The 22,857-nt window shown below is 41.8% G+C and overlaps 1 protein-coding gene across 4 annotated transcripts in view; it reads right to left on the bottom strand.

The window, feature by feature from the left end:
* Positions 1-10,004: 10,004 nt before the first annotated feature.
* ebf2 (EBF transcription factor 2) overlaps positions 10,005-22,857 on the bottom strand; it is a 38,301-nt gene continuing 25,448 nt past the window's right edge. For 2 of the 4 annotated variants that reach the window (XM_088076755.1, XM_088076757.1), the window contains exons 7-16: positions 19,251-19,332; positions 17,142-17,283; positions 15,358-15,488; positions 15,020-15,146; positions 14,779-14,867; positions 14,603-14,668; positions 13,102-13,276; positions 12,830-13,012; positions 11,685-11,855; positions 10,005-11,504 (exon numbers count right to left, since the gene is read on the bottom strand). In XM_088076755.1, the coding sequence (XP_087932881.1) occupies positions 11,473-11,504; positions 11,685-11,855; positions 12,830-13,012; positions 13,102-13,276; positions 14,603-14,668; positions 14,779-14,867; positions 15,020-15,146; positions 15,358-15,488; positions 17,142-17,283; positions 19,251-19,332 (1,198 nt within the window). In that variant the 3' untranslated portion in view covers positions 10,005-11,472. Of the gene's footprint in view, positions 11,856-12,829; positions 13,013-13,101; positions 13,277-14,602; positions 14,669-14,778; positions 14,868-15,019; positions 15,147-15,357; positions 15,489-17,141; positions 17,284-19,250; positions 19,333-22,857 lie in introns of all 4 variants that reach the window. The other 2 variants (XM_088076753.1, XM_088076754.1) reach the window with 1 other exon arrangement.

Here is a 22,857-nt window from a genome sequence, read left to right as displayed (position 1 = left end):
AAAGACCAGCGCAGCCATGCAGAGGCAAAGAAATACTTTGTTCTCCACTGGCTGTTTGAAGGGGCTTGCCTGATAATTGTAACAATTACATAACTGCCTCTGTGCTTTTTTTAAAAACAAGAGATGTGATGAGTCTGCAGCATTTCTTGATCAGAGTTACAAAAATAGCTCCACGACAGAAATCCCTCATCTTTGTAAACCATTGAAGTGAGTCTCTAAACACAAATAACACAAGCTGCCCTTGTGAGATGTGAAGTACAACAGCTGCAGGTTTAGCCCTGCAAGCAAAATGTCAATGAAAACACAATTTGGATAGATGGGAGAACACTGGCACTTTTTTATCTGTCATGGTGTCCCATAAACAAACTACAGCCAGTGACTAAAGATCCCTGGAGAGCAGTTTTACAGGGAGGAAGAATTGCCCTGAATGACTCAGTGTGTGACGCCCAAAATGTTAACTGGAGCATTTTCCCACATACTGTAATGCTGGACCAATGAATGAGCAGTCAGAAGATAAAGATGAAGAGGAAGCTGAGCGAGGTATTCAAAAACAAGAAACTGCAGCAGCTGAGGGACAGACTGTATTTCCAGTTTACTTCTGCCATCTAGTGGTGACACGCTGAACATCACCTCTAAATACAGCAAAGATACAACCTATTGATAACTCTGAGGAACTGACTGATGCTGTCTGAACCTCTCCGAGTGAATGTCGACTGATGGGAAGAGATGATGGTGATCAGTGGAATTATTTGTTATGGAAAAACTGCCTCTTCATATCCTTTTTTGTCATTTCTTGTCAGTGGTTGTTTACCAGCTTTAGTTCAGGGCCTCGCTGTTAAAATAGGGCAGATTAAGAGAATGTATAAATATTACAATTCAGTGGTTTAATGTTTTCATGGTAAAAGACATACGATTTTTTGTGACATGACATTTTTTAATCAATTTCTTCCTGCTCTTTCAGCGTTCAGCTAATTCATAAAAAAGATCTCATAATGACGCCTCATAATTTAAAGTCAACAATGTGGAGAATCAGTGTTTTTTCACCAATCCAATTACCAGAATAAATATTTGCATTGTACATTTCTGCAAACCATTGCTATGGCTGATATGTTGAAACTTTACGTCAATTTTCAATTGTATTTCTTGACAACGCTGTGGTTAACATTAGTTAAGTTAAGGCACAAAATCCGATTTGCTAGGGTTAGGAAAACATCAGGTTTTGGCTTAAAATACTGGGTTTGGTAGCTCCAAATATCTTGACCTGTTTTATCATGCAACCCACAGCTATGATTGATATGTAAAAACTTTTCCAATCAATTTTCAATTTTATGTTGTGCCAACGCTGTGCTTAATGTATGGTTAGGTTTTGGCACAAACACCACTGAATGAAGGCCAGGAAAACATGTTTTTTGTTCAGTCTGGTAGCTACAAATGTCCCAAAATGTTGCTTAAAAAAACTGCTTCTGTTGGTCTCAAACAGCAGTCTGCTGCTTGAAATCAGACACCATCTCCTCCTCATGCTGATGACAAACTCAGCTCACATGAATGTAGTGTGGACTACATTTTCATGTACCAAATATACAAACGTAAACTACCCGTGGTCTGCAGACACATGCAATGCCAAAAATGTTATTCCGCCGACTGGGCTGTTAAAGAATGTAATGCAGAGGGTGAAAAGAGGACAGGAGAGGGAAAGATTTATTACCTTGATGGTGAGCTGGCACACGCAGGCAGAGACAATGTGCACATGAAGGTTGTCTGATCAGGGAACAGGATCTGTGTGGACATCAGATGGACAGTTTTACGTGTGCTGGAGGGCCAGTGTTAGTGCTAAATCACTGTCAATAAACAAACAAAATGGACCTTTAACCTTTAAAAATCAAAACAATAGGTCATCTTATGTTTTCTTGAATGAACCATACTGCTGGATGTTTTTATCTGTTTACTAAAAATTATTATTACATTACTACAGCACAGTGTAAAAATCCACTTGCACACATTTAACAGTGGGTTGAGATACTTAGTGTTTATTAAATGAGGGTACACTTACCCCTAGTGGTACTTTGGAGTACTGCAGGGGGTACATGAGATTTTTTTTTTTTTATGTTAATTTAAAAATATCAGTCATACAGAATTTCTTAAATAACCACATCACTAAGTCGTAAATGCAACTTATCAAAGACACAGATCAATGCCATTGTTGTTATATGTCTGATGACAAACAAATTGGTTTGCCATGAATTTAGTGACAGATTCTAAACATTTGAAGAGATTTTTCATTTACGATTTTCATTTAAGATTTTTGTTTGGTAAATCACACATCTCACAAACACTGTTAACACAGCATTGTATCGTACATCTTTATATAGTTATTTTTTTTCCCAACCAAAAATGTTTTGTGCTGGTCAGGCGGATCTTGGCTGAAAAAAAATTTAAAAGGGGAACATTATTGAAAAATGTTCACTAATTGTATTCCTTGCATTTTAAAAAATATAAACTTACTATGATAGTATGGGATTTTGGCTTTACATAAACCACTTACATGTGCCAACCAGGGACACTTTCTGAAACTGCCTCTGCCTGTCACTTCAGGGCTAAATAATAACTATGACTATAAATAAAGTGTGACTTAATGTTCAGTTTTGTGTCCCTGCAATCAGATTTTTTCTAAAGCAATGGTTCCTCAGGAAATAAAAACTAAGTAAATGCATCAGAAAATGGTCATCAGTAGTGTTAAGTCTTAGGTTTAGTCATAAGGTATAAATAAGATTAATAGTTTATGGGCTAAAACAGGCACAATCACCACCATATATTGTCTTGCACTGGCTTTTTCTCTTAGCCGTTTGAATATATAGATCTTAACTGACCAGGCCCGTGTGCGTGTAGGTGAAGAGTTGGCCTCGATGAAGAAAACAGGTTAAGACTGACAAGAGTAAAAGGGGCAAAGAGGGAGAATTAAGAGAAGAAAGGAAATGGAACAGGAAGTGAAGGGGAGGAGGAGGCCGGAGGCTGGTGTCAGTCCCCCTGAGTCCCATTCCCTTCCCCTCTCTCCTTCCTCCTCTCATTCCTCATCTCCTCTCCTGCTCTGTCCCTTTTGCTCTGCGTATTTTTCTTCCCATGATTCCTTACACATGGCTTCCTCTGACCCCTTCATTAAAAGAATTATTCCATCCTCCTCTCAGCTCCATTTATCTTTTCCTCACCAAAACGATGCAAAACCCTCCCTGCACTGAGCCTCTGAAACGTATTAATCTGTCACTTTTTCTCTCAAATTTCTCAAATTTCTGGACTGTTCAGTTCAGTTTAGTTACATTTAAGAAAAAAAATGAAGAAGAGAACATCTGGCTGTATTGATTCAAACCCTGAAACCTCAGAATACTAGAAAACCCTCAGTGGACCGTTAGAGTAATCACTGGTTATCTTTTACAAGGTATAACCAGAGCCAAAACAGACAGTGACTCCCCTCCTGACACCCAGCGAGTCCTCACTTTGTCCCAATCTGTTCCTTTAGATGTACACCCCGCCTCCTTCCACCTGTCCCCTATTCTTCCTTTTTAATCAGGCGTTGCTGCCAATCAATTTGATCGCCATGACAACACCTCAAATGACGCCCCCTCCACCACTGCCGCCACCCACCCCTATAAACAAAAACAAAACCAAACCCAAAAAAAGCTAAAGCTAAATTCCGACAGCTCAGGATTGATGAAGGGGAGTCCTGTCAAAGGCCAGAGATTAGATTAGGACTGACACACACACACACACACACACACACACACACACACACACACACACACACACACACACACACACACACACACACACACACACAAACCACAACACAGCTCAGAGGCAGCAGGTGCTTTTGGTTAAACCTTAATTACATGATCTCTGATTTCTCTAATTGATATGGTAATGACTATGTAATTAATGCAAAAGCAGAAATACCAGCAGCTCTCCTAATGAATGGATTTATTTGATTAGATATCCTCCTGCATATTTATGCATGTTGGAATACAGAGGACAGTGAGACGAGTAAAACGGTTGTTTGTGATTGTTGTCACAGTTGCTGCTGCTGACATGCAGGATGAGACAGAATCTGACATACAAACACAAATGTAGCTGCCAGCAACAAATCACGCTGAGAAAAATATTTTAACTAAAAGAGATGCTGTATGTTTTACAGTGAAAATGATTCTTGGGAAGAACACTGAAGCTTAGGAAAAAGATTTGTTGTCTCACAAGTAGGTGGCACTATGGGGCTGCCTCAGACACAGCAGCCACAGTTTGCATGAATGATCATGCACAGCGCTGATGCACCCTCTAAAATTTAAAAATCACCAAAAAAAAGTTGCCACTATAAGTCTGAAGATAAATTTCGGTTTGAAGACAACTCACATCTGTTTAGAGCAGCAATAAAAGAGCTAAAACCCGTCTACAGAGACACACACAGAGCTATAACTTCATTGGCAAAGGGTCAACTGTGACAACTAGATGTGACCCAGCTGCAATTACTCTCTGCCTCTGCAACACTAGCAGGGAGGGAGGAGGGCGGATATTTGTGGAGACACTCCAGTATGATAAGTCACCTTCTGGGGATGAGAAATCATTTCTCCCCGCTTGCACCCAAAATGTCCTCTAATATGTGTCTCCATATGTCTTCTCCTGTGAGATATCGGGTGGGATGTTTCGTGAGGAAGTCAAGTGAAAGCACATGTGGGCCCTGACCAAGTGTGTAGAGCGGAGACCTTGGGCCTTCTCCACCTCCCACTTAAGCACACCACCCAGACACTGCTCTGACAGCTGATGTGGACACTGCTGTACCTGTCTCTGCTGTTCAGTCCATACGTGTGCAAAAGAGAGAAAAGAAATCCAATAACAGACAAGACTGACAGCTTCTACACAGGTTGATGTGCAGTAATGGTTTCAGAGATTTTCTGACTACTTTAACAGCATTAAAGGCAGTCTATCAGAAAAAGTGGTTATTTTTTTCACTTTTTTTCACGTTTCAAGTAAGGACGGAGATTTTTTTTCAACATTTATGGGATTGACAGTGATGCAGTAGAGACTGAAACATTAATTAGATGAATAATATGAGCACATTTAGTTTTTCTAATAAATAAACAAGGTCAGGACCTTTTCTATATGAAAAGTGACCTTAAATGGGGGGGGGGGGCAATATAATGGTCAGGTAAATACTGTATTCTGTTTCAAATTATGGTGTTAAATGTCTTTCATATTGTCAAAGTAAAAGTCCTCTGCTACGTTCATGTTTTTTTTGGGGGGGCTATGCATGTTCTAAATGTCCAAAATACATCACTTTACAGATGCATGATGGGGCCTTGACAAAAAGTTAAATAGCACATAATCACCTACATCTCATGACAACAGTACAGTTGGCTTCTTTCCTAAGTAGATGCCCAAAAAGGACATCACAATTCTCCGCTTTGAGGACTCTCTGCTGTCTAGACCCCAAGTCTTCAACAGGGGCTCCAGAACAGGACTACTCAGTTAGTCTAGAATGGGGGCCTGTTCATGAGATGGAGCCAAAATGAAGGGCCAGGGAATATGACTAATGAAGTTAACAGATACGGAAATTACAACATACTATGGGAGGTAATATATTGTAGCCAACACTGTAAATGTAGAACAACATCTGTGCATTGTATTCTATCAAGACAGGTAGGTCTACGGCAGTTTTATATTCAAATGGATGTACCATGTTCAAAAATCAGTCCAGGTGAGCTTCATCAAAGTCACAACACACACACATTTAGAAAAATGCATTAACTGCTCAAAACTGTACCAACACAGCTATCAGCTTGTCCTCTCTCAATAATGTTTCAGTGTAAGAGGGAAATATTTCTCAGACACATCAAACTGGTCCTCTGCTCCACGCAGAAGGTCACCACAGTCACTGCTGGGGTTCCCAAATAACTGATCATTTATGTGAAAGTTTTTTATTCTTTTCAAACGTTAAAATATGTCTGGAAATACACGTTTACACGAATCCAAGATATTTAGCCTCTAGTAACAACTTATCTTTGTGAAAGCAGAGTTTCCTCCCTCATGTACCTGAAAAGCAAATACAGGTCAAAGCTGCAGCCTGAGGCTGGTGGGCCCTCTGTCAGACCACCTCCATTCACACAGTGTCATATGAAATGACATTTTTACACAGTATATGTGGTAGGGGTCCCTGCTCCCTCGCTTTCACTCGAGAGGTTTGGAAAAGTGAGTTAAGCTGCTGAGTCATAAAATCGTTTCTCCCCAAGTAGTTTAAATTTGCCACTTAAGTTATTTTTAGTCCCTTAAAGATTTATATTTAAAAGAAATGATACTGCACTGACATAAAGGCTAATATCGCTTGTTTAGCTGAGAGTTTAGTAAACGACTAAAGTAGTTGATGCTTAAAAAACACATGACAAGACTCAAAATGGCGTGTTTGTTTACATCTGGACCTCGCTGCTTACCTGGACTTCACGGCCAAAAGCGATTCAAGTTATGAAAACATCAATCAAAACGACTGTTAAACAACAAAAAAAAACTTTCCCAAAGCTTGTTTTAGGGTTTGCAGGCTGCTGATTTCATTAGTTGAAGCGCAGATTTGAGGAGGCGCAGGCCGGCAGAGACAGACAGCAGAGGAGCTAATACCGTTAATGAATGGTGGAGCGCTAGTTGGTTAACTAACTTACCTCTGAATAATGTGTTTCTTACGGGGCCACTCGGGCCACGGTTGATGGATGGCCTTACAGAAGCCGGGTCAATTAGCCAGGCTGGGTTTCCCTCCATGTCGGCTGCAGACAGCACCGCGAGAGCTCCCACCTCTGTCACGCGGCCTGGCTGTAATTAATCACCAGCGTGGGGCCTTCTCACCTCACACCGGCGCGCGCACAAACAGCCAATACGTGCGTTTGGCCCAAATTACATCCACAGTCCTCTAATCTGGCTAATTGTCAATATTATACCCAGAGGAGGAGAAAGCTCGTGACATAAAAAGTCTTCGCAACTGGCAAAAACGTCTATCCTGCGCTATAGTCTGCATACTTTATAAAGAGACTCCTGAAAACTTGCTAACAAGGCAGACATTAGAAAGTGAAACCATAACAGACAGGTAACTACAATTATGATATAGTTTGGTATAATATAGTGTAAAGCAGAAATCAACAATGAGGTAACACAAACTGGTTTTATCGTAAGTATAAAGTATCTTCAAACTGCAGTTAAATAATACTGTTAATAGGTGCATACAGGAGTAAAACCAGTCAATAGGTGTAGATTTTGGGTGGGAGCAGGAGACAGATTCCCCTCAATAGGAGATTGCAGGAAATTAAATGTTTGATGTTAAAAATCATGGGCTCAGTGGTTGAGGGATGATGCAGCATTTCAAACTTGATAAACTGAGATTTACATTAAATGGCTCTTCTGATAAATTTGTGAGAATCTGGAATCCTGTCACAGAATAAAATGTATCTAACCTGCAACCCTCCCACCCGACTAAATATAACTCACAATGAACTAAGTCACATTTATCTGCCTTCTTGCATCTTATTTGTGACCAATCACAATGGGTTAAACCCAAGATGACCCTTTATGTTGTGCAACTGCATGTTTTTCAACGCTTCTGTATGCGCGTGGGTGTCATATACATATGTGTTCATTTTATTTTACTGTTTTCCCTCTACTATGCCATGTGGCAGTTTGTAGGTTTTCAAAAACCAATAAAAATGGTTAAAAATACCTAAATGATAAAGGATTCATGCATTTAACGTGATCATGATCATAAACAGGTGGGAGATACTTAATGACTTTTAAAATATTATTTATCTCAGAAGAATCACTCTAGGTACTCGTCTCACCCTGTGCAGCTGTTACTGTGCAGCTCTGTCTCTCGCGCACACACAAACACACAAACACACAGGTACACAGAGCACAGATTGAGAGGCAGGGACAGAGACGTCACTCTGTGTTCACAGAACATACTCCTGTGGTCTGGACAAAGCAGCAGGCTGACAGATGAGGTTTGTGTTTGTGGGGGGGCAGGGGAGCTATGTGTTGCTGCTGCTGCCCTGTGTGTGTGTGTGTGTACTTATGCATATGTGCATGCATGCATGTCTGAGTGCGTGTGCACCTATACGTGTGTATGTGTGTTTACATGTGTGTGTGTGTGTGTGTGTGTGTGTGTGTTTTGTTGGGAGGGGGGTCTCATGGGGCAGCTCTGTGTCTGTCCCATCTGCCACCCCACTCTACTGACACCCAAGGGAATGGCAGAAAGGGTGGGGGATTCATTTTGAAAAAAGGAATCGGGGTCCAGCGGTCTAATGGGCAACAATGCAGGTTTTACTGACGGGCCAAAGGCAAAGGACACCGGCTGGGTGTGTGGAAGCCAATCTACCAATCTATTTGACAAAACAGTGGGCCACCCCTGTCAAGCTCGGCCTCGGTCTGCCTAATAAGGCACGCACACCCCTGAAATTGTGCCTCAAATGAGAAAGGGGTGCACTGTATTTTACACACACACACACACACAGACGCTGCATACACCCGGGGCTAATGTCAGCCTAATGCATGGCCATGCTGTGGCCGGAGGGCTAATTGGGTATATAAACACAAACACATCCCTTGAGAGGCGCGAGAGGAAGGGTGTTTTTTGTTCTATATGCTTCCTGTATTGTTAGGAAGACAATAACTTAAACACAGAAGCCCATCAGTGCTTAAGCAGTTTTGATAATGAAAGATGACATGGTGTTTGCTCTCATATGCCCGGCAGCTTGATGCATTTTTTGAAGCTCAGCGTGCAGTGTGATGTGGAACGACTTGGTGGCAGGTGGCATCTCATCCTGTCTTTATCCAAACTGTGATCAGAAGACGGTAAATGGCGCCGCCGCAGCCTCGACAACAGCAACAACAAAACAGTCATGTGGAAGGAAGCATATGGCTCTTGCACCACTGGGCAGAAGGAGCACTCAGCAAGATGAATGCTGAGGTGCTGGGAACAAAGCTGACTTTAACTTGTCAAATTAACAGCATATCAAAAGGGAGAGAGAGATGATGAGGAGGAAGCAGCAGCAGCCTGAGATTTTTTGACACTTGATGGTGACAAAGTAAGCACTGAGAGAAACTTGCTGCTGGGGTCACATCTCAGACAGCAGCTGTTTGAAGTCTGCATGTCTCTCACTGTCTCTGAGCTGAGACACCGTTAGTCCATATATGTATCATACAAACACACACACACACACACACACACACACACACACACACACAGAGAGAAATGCATCCACCGGGTGCTACCCTGCCCCCTCACTGCTTTGAGCGCTATGTTAATGAAACAGTTGCTGTTTCCTGGCATAACATTAATTACCCGATCAAAATAGAGTGGGTAATTAACTGCCCTTCTTTACCAGTGCTAATTACATTAGCAGAGAAGGGCCATTTCAGGGGAGCAAAAGAGAGGAGAGAAAGAAAGACGGGATGAAGCAGTACCAAACAAAGACCGGAAAATAAGGCAGTAGTGAGGCACATGTCTCAGCGTGTGTGTGTGTGTTTTTAAAGAGAGAGAGAAAGAGACAGAGAGGAGGAGGCCACGTTGGAGGGAGACTCATGTGGTTCTCACTCGGGCCCCCAGAGGCTCGGTCCTCGGAGAAAAGCAGGCTTATTGAAGAGGAGAGAGATGGGGGGGTGTTGTTGTTTATCTTGACATGCTCTACTCAGTCTTTAACGCCCGCATCACAATTAAGATGCTGCGGCTCATCAGCTATGTATACAAAACAGTGTAGCAAGCTGCACGAGCACACAGGTGATGGGCACAGTCAAAAATAGATCCAGCACAGCTCTGATATATGGAGGAAAATCTAAATGTCCAGGAACGTGTGTGTGTGTGTGTGTGTGTGTGTGTGTGTGTGTGTGTGTGTGTGTGTGTGTGTGTGTGTGTGTGTGTGAGAGAAACTACTTAAATTCACCTAAGAACTAAAATCATTTAAACCAACATCAGTGACTTTTTTTTCTTATTTATTTGGAGCACAAAATATAATTACACCTTGAGATATACAAATCACATTTGCACCATGTTTTGTACCGTTTCAAACAAGGATGGCTTCAAAAAAAAACAACATAATATTAAATTGCTAATAGTTATTTTTTAAATAAATAAAATTAACCAAACTCTAAAAACAAATTTGAAAAAGATTTCATCGACTCTTTGTGTTCTTTGTTTTCACGTCCTGAGAATGAAGTTTGTGTTGTGATGATAGAAATCAGTGAGTGAGAACAGCATGACATGGGTTCATGAACACCTAATACGCCTCGTTCTTTTCAATTGAGCAGTTTGTGCTTTCATTTCCTGTACTGCATAGTGACTAGAGACCTGTACTGGGTTGAGACATTTATAATGAAACTGTAAAATCTATAGTCATATAAATTCAACTTTGCAATGTGGAATGAAATAATATCAGGGCATCGGTGTGACAAAGCATGCATTATAAGTGAAATTAAAAAGGATAAGGCTAGCTAACATTTTTCCTTTACACAAGGACAATAACCTCTTTTAGATGCGGGCATAACAGTCAGATTTTGTTATGCAAGAACCTGAAAACTTGGGACATGTTTGAGCTTATCTTGTCCACCCAAAAAAGTCAATTCTCTATTATCATTTAGCAAATGAATTAGCAATTGTTGAGATAACTTCATTTCAGTAAAAGTTGGAAAAGGACCACTTTATAAAAACACGTTTATATTATTCCCTAAACTACCTATAATAAGTTAAATTGCTTGTTCTTAAATAAATCAATATATGAATTCCTTTCGTAATAACCCTCGAAACAAAGAGTTCTCCCTTGTAAAACCGTAGAGATCAGAACAAAAAATAAAGGGTCTATTTTTCTGGAATGTAAATTGTCTTCAAAAAATCTACTACAAAAAAACCTCTCGCTAACTCACAGACAGTGTACACGCATGCCATTTAAGGTGTCCACGCACAGACAAATAGCACCCTGCTTCTTAGAGCTGCAACGTTTTATCAGAGTTGTCCGTCAGTGCTCTCTCAAACGTGTCCCGTACGTCTCTGGCCGAGGTTCGGGCAGGTTGTTGAAGATTCAGATACTGCATGTGACAGCAGGCTGGAGGTAAATACAGACACTTTTGAAGCTTGTTTCCTTTCAAAAAATGCAGATGCTTCATGACACACACAGCGATATATGGTCCCGTCTGGCGCTGTTAGCTAAGAGGCTTTGTGTGTCTGTAGTTGTGGGTGAAGTAATGTGCTCTGCCTCTGGAGTAGATGGCTGGTCTTTGGACATTTTCGTCCCCCCGTCCTGTTTCATCTGCCTGGATGAAAAAAGGACTAAGAAACGGCGTTCGGGTTCAGGAGGGAAAGTTATACATAGTCGCTAGAGATCAAATTTCCATTCTCCCTTCCCTCTTAATGCCAAAAGAGGGGCTAAGTGAAGCAGTGGTCTGGGGTAGATTGGGGTGGGCGCTTTGCTACATCGGGGGAACAACCAGGCCCGTCATCGCTGGAGAGAAAAAAATATACAAAATCTATGATTCTAATCAATCAGGTCTTGCATTATTGTACATCCAGCAACTTTTTCTTTCTGTCTTGTTCAGTCAAAGCTTTCGAGCGGTTAGTACAAGGGGTTAGACTGCATTCGTGAGTTCAGACAGGGGGGTCAGATAGTGAGTTGGATGGCTACCTCTGAAGCTGTTCCCCCCTGAGGCTGGGCAGGCAGGGGAGGGGGAGCCCTGGGGCCTGAGGACGGGAGCAAAAGCACTCTTCTGTTTAGCAGCAGACGGGAAGGAGGAGAAAGGCAAGAGAGACGATGAGGAGCTGGAGCTTCCGGGTATAGTTGGGCTGGAGGGCATTACTGTTGGAGAGAGAGTCGAACAGTCAGTCTAAGGTCTGAATATCACAGCTGAGTCAGAAATGTTTGGTTTAGCACACAAATACAGCGCTGCAGGAATGAGTTTATAAACCCCTAAACGTGTAGCATTTTTGCACTTGTAGCTCCCTTGTCTCAAAGTCAACGGGTTTCTTGAATTGTTTTTTTGTTTAAATGAAGGCTCAGACCGACTTACCACACTGAACATTAATGGATAGCTATGGTCACAGGGATGCAGTTCTATTTATAGTACAGTTGACCGTCCATGTCAGTCCCAGGCAGTCAAAATGGGAGGGCCACTGACATCAGGTGACAGTGAAGTCAGACAATGCTGCTAGGTTTTTGAGGGAATGTCTGTCAAATACTCAACTTAAAAATTAACTGGTGAGGCAGCTGCTGGCTTGATAGTCCTTGTGGTCACAAAAAATGGGCTGGACATGGACGTCCACATAGAAACCTCAATGACTTCGGTAGATGATGACAGTAATATCACACAGACCAAATCAGACCTTCACAGACGCAGTGAATTGGCCTTTAAGGTCTGTCATTAACAAAAGCTTAAGGGATTTCGTTTTATAACATAAAATACGTCAGTAAATTCCTCCCTAATGAATTTGAAGCTTTTACATGTCGTTAGAAAGGCAGTTGCTACAAGTGGCTAAATGAGACTACAAAGGTTGTAGGGGACATTTATGTCATCATGCTGAACGCTGCCTTGTTGTGGTGGTGATGCTGAGGTCATGTGACCATGGTGTTGTTAGTTTATAGCTTAAGATTATATTGCTAAACAAAATGTGTAAGTATCTTAAAATTTTTTGCAGCAGAGCTCATTTTCTGCAATAAGAAAAGCACAACACTGTTGAGGAAACCTGGACGATGCTAACTTTCAGGTTTGCCACAAAAAAAAAAACCCATCATGCCTGCAGCATAGTATGTATTAGATCATTATAAGGTCTTACTGTAGGGAGAGCCTGTGGGGGAGGCACTGCTGAAACCAGGAGAGCCTGGAACACCTAGACTGGTCATGGGAACTGTCCCATAGCCTCCAGTCATCCCTCCGCTGCCCCCGTAGCTTGACTGCTGAGGAGTGGAGGCTGATGGGTAACCCCTTGGAGACAAGCTGCTTGAATTTCGAATGTAACCTGAGGTACAAAATGAAAAGGTTGGGTCAGTCCTGAGCTTCATTAGTGGAAAGAAAATCTTAAGTAGTAATTGGTTTCATTCTGCTCACCTTGGCTGCTTTGTCCATGCTCCCCGATGCTGACGCCTAACTGAGAAGGATAGGAGCCCAGGCCCATGACACTGCCATGGGCCGGTGAGCTGGGCAGCGCCTGCAGCTGACTGTGAGGACGGGGAACACTGTAGAGCGCCTCAGCGATGTCTGCTGCACGTTTCAGCAGCATGTCCTACAGGACGTACAATGACACAGTAAATTATCAGTGTCACAGATACAGAAAGAGGCCAGGTGGTGCAGTCTTTAGGCCATCAGGATTTTACAGGAAGTTGGTGAGTATTACCAAATCCCTAAAGTTGAGTATGTCTTAGCTACAGTATGTCCAATTAGTCCACTACACTTTTAAATCAGATGTAAGATGTTGAAGCTTCCTGACACAATAGTACAGCATTTCTACTGTATGGTTTGACACAGCTCTACTCAACTTTACTCACTCCATTTTGGTTTCCACTGGATAAAGTTTCAGAGAGTGCCTTGGACTTTTTTTGTACCACCTCGGTTGAAATTTTAAGTGAGCTGAGCTGACAATAGAAGGTGGAGTTAAATCATGGTGAACCAGCAGACCTCTTTGATCAGAGACAATTGTCACTTGAATCATCACTAGTCCCGCACGAGACATTTGCACAAATCCAACATTTTTAAATAGCCAAGCTACCTTCAATAACAACAGCTAATTTTATTTTTTTTTATGTTGACCCAGACTTTAATTTGCAGACAAACTCCCACAGACAGTCTTACTTGCAAAATAAATATTTTTTGCAAAGATTTAGTAACAAGACCTTCATCAGGCTGATGCAATAAATTTATTTCTTTTGCAAGTTACACAGTGTGCAGGAGATAGTCTGCAAATTATGTCCTACTCGTCCCAAAGTATTCTTTTGATCTGATCCAGACTTTAAGATATGGCAGCCCACAAAGCTATGCTGTACAAGTGACGTGAAGTGCATACAAAGTGTTTGGTTGCCAATGTAGGAATTCATGTTGAGGATGTTACAGCAGTTTCGTTCATCACCATGACACTTCTATCAGCTGAGAATCGCACCTAAATGGAGGGGGTACTATTTGCAGTGGTAACCAAAACAGACAGAAGGACCCAGTACCAAAAGTGAGTTCAGCCGAGTCGAGCTGGTCATGCAGTGGAAATGCAGCATAACTGAGAAATGTATCATCTGCTTTGAACTATATTATCTTCTTTAAGAAATACTCTAAATATTCACCCTGAAGGATTAACTATCTCAAGGAGGTCTCAAACCCAAGTTAGTTACTGAAATGAAGGGAAAACCAGTAACCGCCTTGAAAATAAGAAGCCAGACTATTCATTAATGGTATGTTTTGGAAAATGGTCAGCAGTAATGTAGCATATACACCACAAATTTTTAATTGGTTAAAACATGCAAAATCACTTTTTATTAGTCTTTTAAATACATGCATATTTTATATATACCAGTATGGAATTTCAAAGTATTTGGGATATTGTGCCAAAGCAGTTGCTGTTTACCTGATTACTGTGTGGATTGCCGTACAGGGCCTCCACGAGATCGGCCGCTCTCTTCAGGAGGATCTCCTGCAAAGAACAGATTTTGTTACATTAACATCTTGATAAGCGTGTAGCATGCATGGTCCCGGAAAAATCATCATGAGCACGGCTAAGTCTTTTATTCAGGAGTTTCTAACCTTGGCTAGTTTCTCTGGGTCGCCGGGATGTCGAGGAATGACCTTCTGAAGGCGCTGGAAACCGTAGTCTATAGTTGGCTCATTTAGGGCTGAAATTTAATAAAAAAGGAAACAGACACTGAAAATCAAATCTTGAGTAAAGTTCAGTAAATTCTCATTCTTAAAGACTTTTAAAGTCATTTTAAAAGCGTGTGTGTTATTGTGAGGTCTCAACAGGGCGCAAAATTTGATGTCTAGATACCTGTGTAGATGAAGCGACCCGGTGCTCCCTTGCAGAACTGTTTGGATTTATACGACAGTGTGACCTCCACGACCCCGGGAATGTGTCGAGGGGGCGTCTGGACACGGATAGCATGCGGCGTGATCAGCTGAGGAACAGGACAAAAATCATGTCACAAATAATCCCCCCAACACGCCTTGTAAATATTTAGGCTAACACAATACTCTGGAAAGATTAATTTGTGTAGACTACCCATAAATCATCTAAATAATGAGACAAGCCATATGCTATATATATCTTTTCAAAATACGCTTCAGACTGTACTATCATTAGTGAGATGTTTTGGAGACAACTCCTACCTCACTCCACACGAGCATGCTGCCAAACACCACCTGCAGCCCGTCAAAGAAGTTCTCCCCGATGACGATGACCATGGCCCCGCCCGTGGTCCAGCCCTCACTGGGGCTGATGGCTTTGATACACGGGGTGGCTGGACACGAGAGCAAAGCAGAGGTTAGTTACTCTGAGGGTTTCAACGCAGGATGTACAACAACTGAAAGAAGAGTGGATAGGGCATGCTTCAAATCTGTGTCAGGGGTAAAGTGTTGATAGTGCTATTTACTTCAGACATTGTTCAGGCCAAAATTAAAAAGCTAACATTATTTCATGGCTACTTAAGTCTATTTATGTGGCCTTTATCCATGAATAACAGCACAAACTGCATGAAGAGCAGAGTGTCATCCATATCAAATGTAGGTCAAACATCACATGACCTGCAATCATGTACAGCAGTAAAAAAGCTCCAGTGAAATACAGCGTACACAGTACGCAGGCACGGAGGTAGAGAAATTATTAAGATCCTTTACTTAAAGGGACAGTCAAAAATGAGTTCCTCACTGGGAAAATTCATATGAACACTTCCCCAAGTCGGATACACAACTCCAAAAGTTAGCAAATTTTGTTACACCAGTTGCTAAATTGACATCATATAAATATGTCAGAGAAACAAAACATTCTGTTGTGCAGGAGGAAGCATGCATCTGCTCACGGACGAGAGGCACGTGTTTGTGACAGCGCGAGATGGAAACAATGCCATCCTCTTCAGCTCGGCTGTAATGTTATAAAGCTCAGTGGAGTTAGGTGAGCTAGCAGTGAATGGACGCTTCCTTCTGCACAGCGATACAGTTGGTTGGTTTAGTTAAGTGGAAAGAAAATAGTTCCTACATAAACGTCCTACAGCTAGGTCTGTGGACACTGATGTTGAGTTTTTCAAATTTATTTTTTGGCACTTTGAGCAACACAAGTTGAAAGCCATCTAGTTCCATTACATTGGAGGGAAGACAGCTATCTCTACAACCGCTGCCTCAAACACTCAAAAACTTACACCAAACTAATCCAGACTGATTGACAGCAGGTAGGAGGAAAATATGTATTTCTTTAATTAGGGGTGAACTGTCCCTTTAAGTAAAAGTAGCAATTCAGCAGTGTCTTTTTGCCTTTAAGTGATCGGACAGGTTAAGCGTGAAAGGAGGGAGAGAGAGAGAGGGAGAGATATACAGCAAAGGTCCAAAGCCAGAATTGAACTTGCGGCCGCTGCGGCAAGGACACAGCCTCTGTACATGGGGTGCCCGCTCTACCCACTGAGCCACCAGGCGCCCCAGCAGTGTCTAAATACTCTGCCCTACATTTAAAAAAATATATATATAAGTATTATCAGTAAAATTAACCAAAGTACTGAGTACTCGATTGAAATCACCAAGTTACAGTTCTTTCCACCACAGTAAGACTGAATGTGTGTTTCTTGTTTCGAGACAAATGTGACATCTTAATTTTCAACAGGAAATGGAATTTAATTTTGTTCTTCATGCCTAAAGAAATGGATTTAAGATCAGATTTTATTATCATCTCTGCTGTATGTGAAGACAAGTATTTAATTAATGCATTAATTAGCTCAGTTAATGACCTCAGTAGCACCACTGGTTATGTTTGATGTATCACGGTGATTATGAATGGACATTAAGCAACTCGAGTACCTGTTGTTACAGTATGCATAATGTTTCTGAGTGTGAATGATGGAGCAGACATGTAATAAAACAAGAAAAAAAGATGAATGGGGTGTGACATTTTAGCATCAGCGTCTCACCATATTCCATAGTGTTCTCCACAGACTCGCCTGGCTCTAGCCTGCGAGCCCTTCGACCGTGTTTTGAATTGTTGTGGACAAACATGTTGTCGGACACCGCCAGGACGTGGCCATCTACACTCACAGTGCTGGACAGGACCACCTAAAAGTAAGAGAGGAGGAAGATACATGAGTGTGTGTGCTCTACTTGGACAGCATGCTGCGAGTCACAATCTCCGGTTACAACAGCAAAAAATCCCCCAGCGACAATTTGTTTCGGCATACAGGTGATAGTAATATTTCTAAATGGATAATGTGACATGGCTGGGCTCTTCATAATATGTCTGCATTCTGGTGATGACACTGCCCGTACACCCCTCCACTCCTCCATCAGCTCTCCATATGGCCTCCCCACTGCCTCTTGCCTAACTTTTTGATTCATACAGCATGCAGCAGGCTCATCGCTGTCTCCTCCTGATCCTTCAATGACACCAAACATATGGACCAGATCTCCCATTTTTGCCGGCCGTTAAAGCAGTGGATGATATATAGTGGCCCTAATTTGATTTTCTGGCCGCAGCATGTGTGTGTCCCTTCCCACATCTGCCTTGCATGGTCGACACACTTGTAATTAATGAGAGGATATTTGTAGTTTTTTTCTCTGTTGATATTTATGAGTGTTGATGTGATACTATTTCTGAACGTGATAATGAGTTTGTGTTTAAAGCATGTTTTTTAGAGGTAGAGGGACTCTGCTAGCGAGGAAAAGTCATTTCCAATTAAATAGTAAACTATTTATAATGTTTATTTTTTAAAAGATAAAACCTTGCACTCCCTTTGAAATAAACACATGGCAGTAATTTTGCAGGTGAGGGAACATAAGAAAGAAAAGGAGAAAAAGCATATGTGCTATAGGCGGTGGAAAGGGAGGGGAACCTAAAGGAAAATAACTGTAAATTATCGATCAAGCAGCAGACTCCTGTCCAGCTCTGATCACCTTTTAACCCAGAGATGAGAGTCTTGGAGCGCCCCGTGTGCTCATAACTTCTCAGCATGTGTCACGTCGCAGGAGTTAAAGCAAACATGGTGGAAGACAGAGGGAGCACGTTAAGAACGGGAAGGGACGGAGGGTTTTGGCTGAGAGAAGGAGAATGCCAGACAGGGGCCGCTGGTGCTGAAAGACGGCAGAGGAAGTGGGGCGGGAGTGTCCCCTGTGACCACTTCCTGGGTCACGGAGCATGACCTCCTCCATCTGGAGCCAATCACTCAATTCTTGACAACTTCCTGAAACACCTCAACCTATTTCCTGCACCCCAGCACCCCAACGACCAAGTCTCCCACATATCTAGCTCCTTTTCGTTTGTCTTTCCGTCTCTCTGACTCCTTATTGATTTTTAACTTTAACCTCAAACTGCCTCCTCCTATGCATTACATTGGAAAATATTTTCCAGAGCTTTGCTATGTGAGAGTTTAAGACATTTGAACAGAAAGGAAATTAACTATTAATGCTTTAACACCTGGATCGACATCAGTTTTCTTGGGGAGGGGAGGGATTATTAAGTATTATCAAAAACAAAAGGAAAAATGTCCAGAAAACTATGTTTGAGAGAGGGTGATTGTGTTTCAATCCTACCTGGATGTCCATCAGGTCAAAATGTTTTAGAAAGATGAAACCACACCTACCATGCATAATGCACACTAATAGGCTGACAAAGTCCATGGTGGCAGAAAACTACATTTATAAATCTCTTAATATTGTTTTTAAAATTATGCTACAGAAAAAAACATTTTTTTGCACTTTCTTGGGGACATTTTCTAAGAATTTTTATTGTTTGTTCTTTGCATTCTCTTTGTGTGCTTATTTTCAGGTAATTTCTTTGTAATTTTTTTGACCAATTTCTTGCTAACTTTTGGGCCATTTCTTGTTGAGTTGTTCCTTGCTTTGGTCCTGTGTTTTTTTTTTTAAGAAATTAAGACAATTTGCTAAGTTTTCAAAGGCTTAGGCATTCATTTAGCATGGAGGGTCATGACAGGAGTATGTTTTGCATGACTGTAAACATTTTTTTTCTAAATTCAGGTCCACTCACCCAAAAGTACACACAAGCATTTCCTTTTCCATCTTTTTCGTACCTGAAATCTCCTCATGTCCCTCGGGTTTCCTGCCGTCTTCAGACAATTCTGGTTACATTTCAGGAAAAACTTCAAGAAAAACCTGCAAAGGTAAATAAGAGGACACATGTTTGTACATCGGCGATGAAGAAATCGCATGAAAGAACAGCATATATGATTATTTTCTACGCGGGCAGTCAAAAGAGACATTCATTATTTTTCAGACAGGTCCTAAGGATGGTGATGGTGTGTGTGTGTGTGTGTGTGTGTGTGTGTGTGTGTGTGCGTGCGCGCACGTATGTGTGCTTATCTATATGATTAGAGCTCTGACATGAATCCCAGCTGTTTAGCTTAGTATTAAAGTCAATGTTATTACACTTTAAATCAAGTGATGAGGATTTGAAGCACAGTCCAGTGAAAAGCGCTGCCGTGTTTCAAAGTAAACTGGAGACATTGATGTATGCAGGGGACTCAGGGGACCGTGGTATCCCGCAATGCCGTATTTGAACCCCCACATGGGAATGGAGAGGGAACGAAGTAGAGACAACAACAGAGAAAGTGAAATGAGGAGGTGGAAAGAGGAAGGCAGTGATAGAGGCACAGGCACTGGTATGGACATGAATTTTGTTTTCAAGTATATGTGTCTCATTACGTATGTGAGTGTACTTTTGAGGGTGATAGGCTGTGGAGACTGAGAGGAGCTGAGAGAGAGCGGGGTGCTGATAGCCTCTGCTACACCAAAGAAAACCTGAGAGAAAGGTGGAATAAATAGGAGAGAGGGAGACTACGGAGAGAGACTCCAAATCCCAGGTGAACACAGTTCGGCAACACAGCCCGCTGCCATGGCAACGCAGCTCTGCCGCAATCCCAAAGTCCCCATGCTGAGAGGCAAAGACAGCGATGGGAAAGAGAGAAGGCAACAACAAGAACACATTCCATCACTGAAATACAGCGAGGAGGGAGACTTGGCAAGGTGAGATGCGGGAAAGTATATAAAGAGGGCAGGTGCAGACGAGGCTGTTGGATCCACACAAATCTCCCGGTGCCGAGAAATTAGGCAGAAGACGTGTGTTAAATCAAAAGAAGAGGAAAAATGAACCTGGAAGTGATGTTGTGGTAAAATTATGGCAACTGGCAAATATACAACCCTCAAACCAGATGTCCACTTCACTCTGCAGAGAACACAACTCTGTCTCGCCAATGAAAAACACATCCATTAACGCTCCAATTAAACAAACAACAACAGTGCTGGAGAAAAATGCCGCTGCCGTTTTTAGGCTACATTGGTTAGCTCCAATCCCACCCACACTGTGCTCTCTGCAAATATAAGTCATCTTAATGGAGAGCGGTTGTTTGGAGAGGAACTTCATATTGGCCCCACAGCCCTGAACCCTCCCATTGAATACTAATCTCTCCCTCATTCTGACAGCTTTTACTCGCTATTCTTCCATCACTCGCTCCAGCTTCCTCCCATGCGATCAGGACCTGGCTTCAAACTAGCTCTCGCTTCCAACAGTGTGTCCAATATTTCTTGATTTGAGCTATTTCTTCAGAGGACAATCAATATTGTTGTTGGCACAGGGCGATTATAATTTATCAGTGAGAGCTCGGACCTCCAACCTCAAAAGCTGCGCTAGACCTCAGTTTTGGGTGGAAACATGTAAAAGTGCACATTTGTAGCCTCTCCCATTTCCTTCTCCTCCTTTTTTCCTCATCAGTTTGGCTTTTCCTTACATGTGCTAGTTGGACCCCATGACAGTATCAGTTTGACATGATTTAAAAGCACTATATATACAGTACGCTGCACAAGGGAACTTATACCGTTTTTTTCCTGCCTCTGAAGAAGGACCATAATCAAAAGTGTTCTGTTTCATTTTACTGCCTCCTTTGGGGGTTATGCTGCATGTATGTTTTATCCTGGCAATGATTCTTATATTATGGCTCATTTTAAAAGAGTATAGCCATTCATTTAGAAGAGGATAAGTCCGCACAAGGACCACATTTTTGGTTTCAGTACCCATGTCAATGGACTGGCTGTGGTTTAGTCACGACAGTTTCCTTGCCACTTGTTTGTTGGATACTTTTCTTTTTCATTAAAAGCCAATTTTGTATCACAACATTTCGGGCAGTAAGTGGAAAAAGTGGTAAACTTCCCTCATAGTATCTGCACCCTGATCTCCATGCTCATCTTTCAGCTAAAATCCACTTAGGCTGCTGCTGGAACTACAGATTGTACTTCTACAATTTTGTATGCCCGCCACCATGGAAACAAAGAGTACAGAGGCAGGAGAGAGAGCTGTCGCTCTCTCAAACTCTGATCAAACGGTAATACTAGCCAGTGCTGATATATTAGAAATCAATATTCTGATACCACATTGCCTAAAATGCTTTCAGAAACATATAGTTAACTGTTTAGCTATAATATAGATTTATTTAATAGGAGAATTTGGAAACAGGAAGTAAGTGCCATACAGTTTCCTGTACTGTAAAAACAGACGCTGAAAATACCGAGATCAAATGGTAAAACTAAGCAACACTGTTCAAATATAAACTAAGATTGTCTTACTGTGTTTCCTATTTCTCACTTTAAATGTTTTCATAAACATAAGCCATATAGTTTCCTTTGGAAAAAGGAGACATGTATAGCTACAGCCACGCTTCATTTGAAACCTACACATCACGCCCCCTCCGAAACCCACAAACACCACAGTTAGTTTAGCTCTGTAACAATCATCTGTATTAATTAAATATGAGGTCAAATGTGGCAATAATTCTCTTTATCCATTTACTTTATTTATTATACATGAAAATGTGATTTATCTTGGGATTTATCGTACCCGAATTCCAACTTTAATCAGCTCTCTTTTAACCTAACACTTCATTGCTTAAGGGTTTATGCTCCTGGAGCAAAACGGGGCTGATCGAGCACTGATAGTGGGCAAATAATGTAACCGTTCCATCCGCAACTCGGAAAAAAAACCCACCAAGTTCACATTACATCACTCACTAGCAGGAGCATTTATTGGTCCATCCATGCGCAGTGCACTCTGGTAGTTGTAGGTTTTCTACCTCTTGAGGTAAAGCAGATATTACAGCCCCTTTTCTCCGTTTTCTTTGGTCATGTAGCACCAGTCTCAAAAGTATCTGCATCTTTCTACTGCATAGGCAGCCCAGTTTTAATTATCTTTCCAGCAATGAAATACTTCTTAATGTCCATCTAACCAGCAGTCATCATTCATTTGAGTGACTGACATGATAAAACTTGCAGTGATGTCTCGGATAGCGATATCACAACCCTAATTGAGGGGTTGTCTACATCCATCTCGGGCTTTGTGCACTTTCTGAGGGTTCTTGACCTTGTTTGTTGACTTCTTCTCATCATTCCCTGTTTGTATGACACCAGATGCCTCACACACACACACATACGCACACACAGAAACACACATTCACATGCATGCATGCATGCACACTCTAACACACAGACACCCCCACCTTTGCCCCCCCCTCCCAAAAACCCATTGAGTCAACTTTTCACCCCCCAGTTCGGACGCACACAGCTGCAAATGCTGAAATTAAAGCGAGACATTGACGCATATATTAGCATGCATTAGCCGCTTCCCCCTGCCCA

This window comes from Plectropomus leopardus, chromosome 4 (assembly GCF_026936395.1).
Source record: "Plectropomus leopardus strain MGB_pleo_1.0 chromosome 4, ASM2693639v1, whole genome shotgun sequence".
NCBI classification, from domain to species: domain Eukaryota; kingdom Metazoa; phylum Chordata; class Actinopteri; order Perciformes; family Serranidae; genus Plectropomus; species Plectropomus leopardus.
Note: the sequence above shows the minus strand (reverse complement) of the source record. Positions and strands in the feature narration are given on the sequence as shown.